The sequence below is a fragment of the Antrostomus carolinensis genome, unplaced genomic scaffold, assembly GCF_000700745.2.
Source record: "Antrostomus carolinensis isolate BGI_N321 unplaced genomic scaffold, ASM70074v2 scaffold16626, whole genome shotgun sequence".
In the NCBI taxonomy this organism is placed as follows: domain Eukaryota; kingdom Metazoa; phylum Chordata; class Aves; order Caprimulgiformes; family Caprimulgidae; genus Antrostomus; species Antrostomus carolinensis.
Window position 1 is genome coordinate 8,994 of NW_010319941.1, and position 884 is coordinate 9,877.

The window sequence follows — 884 nt, forward strand, 5'->3', positions numbered from 1 at the left end:
GGTGAAGCTGTGCCTGAAGGACCTCTCAATGGGGAAAGCACCTCGTGGAAGAGCTGTGCTCCAGGACTGTCTTGCCATGCCAAGGCACTGTCTTGCCGCAGCCTGGCCACAGGGTTTGCAATCTTGTCCTTTCTGGCTGTTCTTCCTCAAAAGTGTTGGGCTGGGAAAGCAGCTAACAGAGTGGCATGGGGACTTGTCACTGGCCCAGAAGTCAGCCCCATACCCTGCCTTGCTGTCTCCCAGTCTGGATGTAGGAGCAGGAGAGCAAGTCTAATAACAGTTTTAATTTAATTTGGGTTGGAGCTTTTCTGTTTCCAAGCCCAGTCCAGCAGAAGGAGGATGCATAAGGGATGCATTAGAGGATCAGTGGTGCTGCTTTGCCTGGACTTTTATATGAAGTGCCTGGGAGAAGAGTTTTTCATCAGGTTGAGCTTCTTAATGGATTTCTCCTCTTGTGCAGAGGAGGAGAGTGAGATAGTGCTGGCCACATGCACGGCTCGAGTAAGAGCAGGTCTTTTTGAAGGACTCCAGGATAGGAGGCTGGATGAAGCACGAATGACAGAGTTGTTACCAAGAACTAGATTCCTTGCTGGCTGTGACTGAACAAATCTTTTTTTCTCTTCTAGGCCTGTTCAAGGAAGAGAACCCTTATGCAAAATTTGAGAATTAGCACTGCTGGACCTGCCCACCCTGGTGAACAGTGCCTTCACACAGAGCTGCAGGACTCTGTGCTTCCACTACCACGAGGAGACCACCATGGTGCCACTTCCCACTTCAGCCGCTTGAGCCAATGCTTGGTGACACCATTATCTGCACTCCAGATGCTCTGTTTGCTCCAGAGTTTCACTCTTGTTCTTCTGGTGCAAGAAAATGTGGTGGTAATA

The 884-nt window shown here is 49.9% G+C and overlaps 1 protein-coding gene across 1 annotated transcript in view; it reads left to right on the plus strand.

Moving 5' to 3' along the window:
- Window positions 1–670, plus strand: part of PTTG1IP (PTTG1 interacting protein) — a gene marked incomplete at its 5' end in the record, with an annotated part of 6,572 nt that extends 5,902 nt beyond the window's left edge. The window contains one exon of the mRNA XM_010169452.1: window positions 627–670. Within this exon, the coding sequence (XP_010167754.1) occupies window positions 627–670 (44 nt within the window). The remainder of the gene's footprint in view (window positions 1–626) is intronic.
- Between the last annotated feature and the right edge of the window lie 214 nt (window positions 671–884).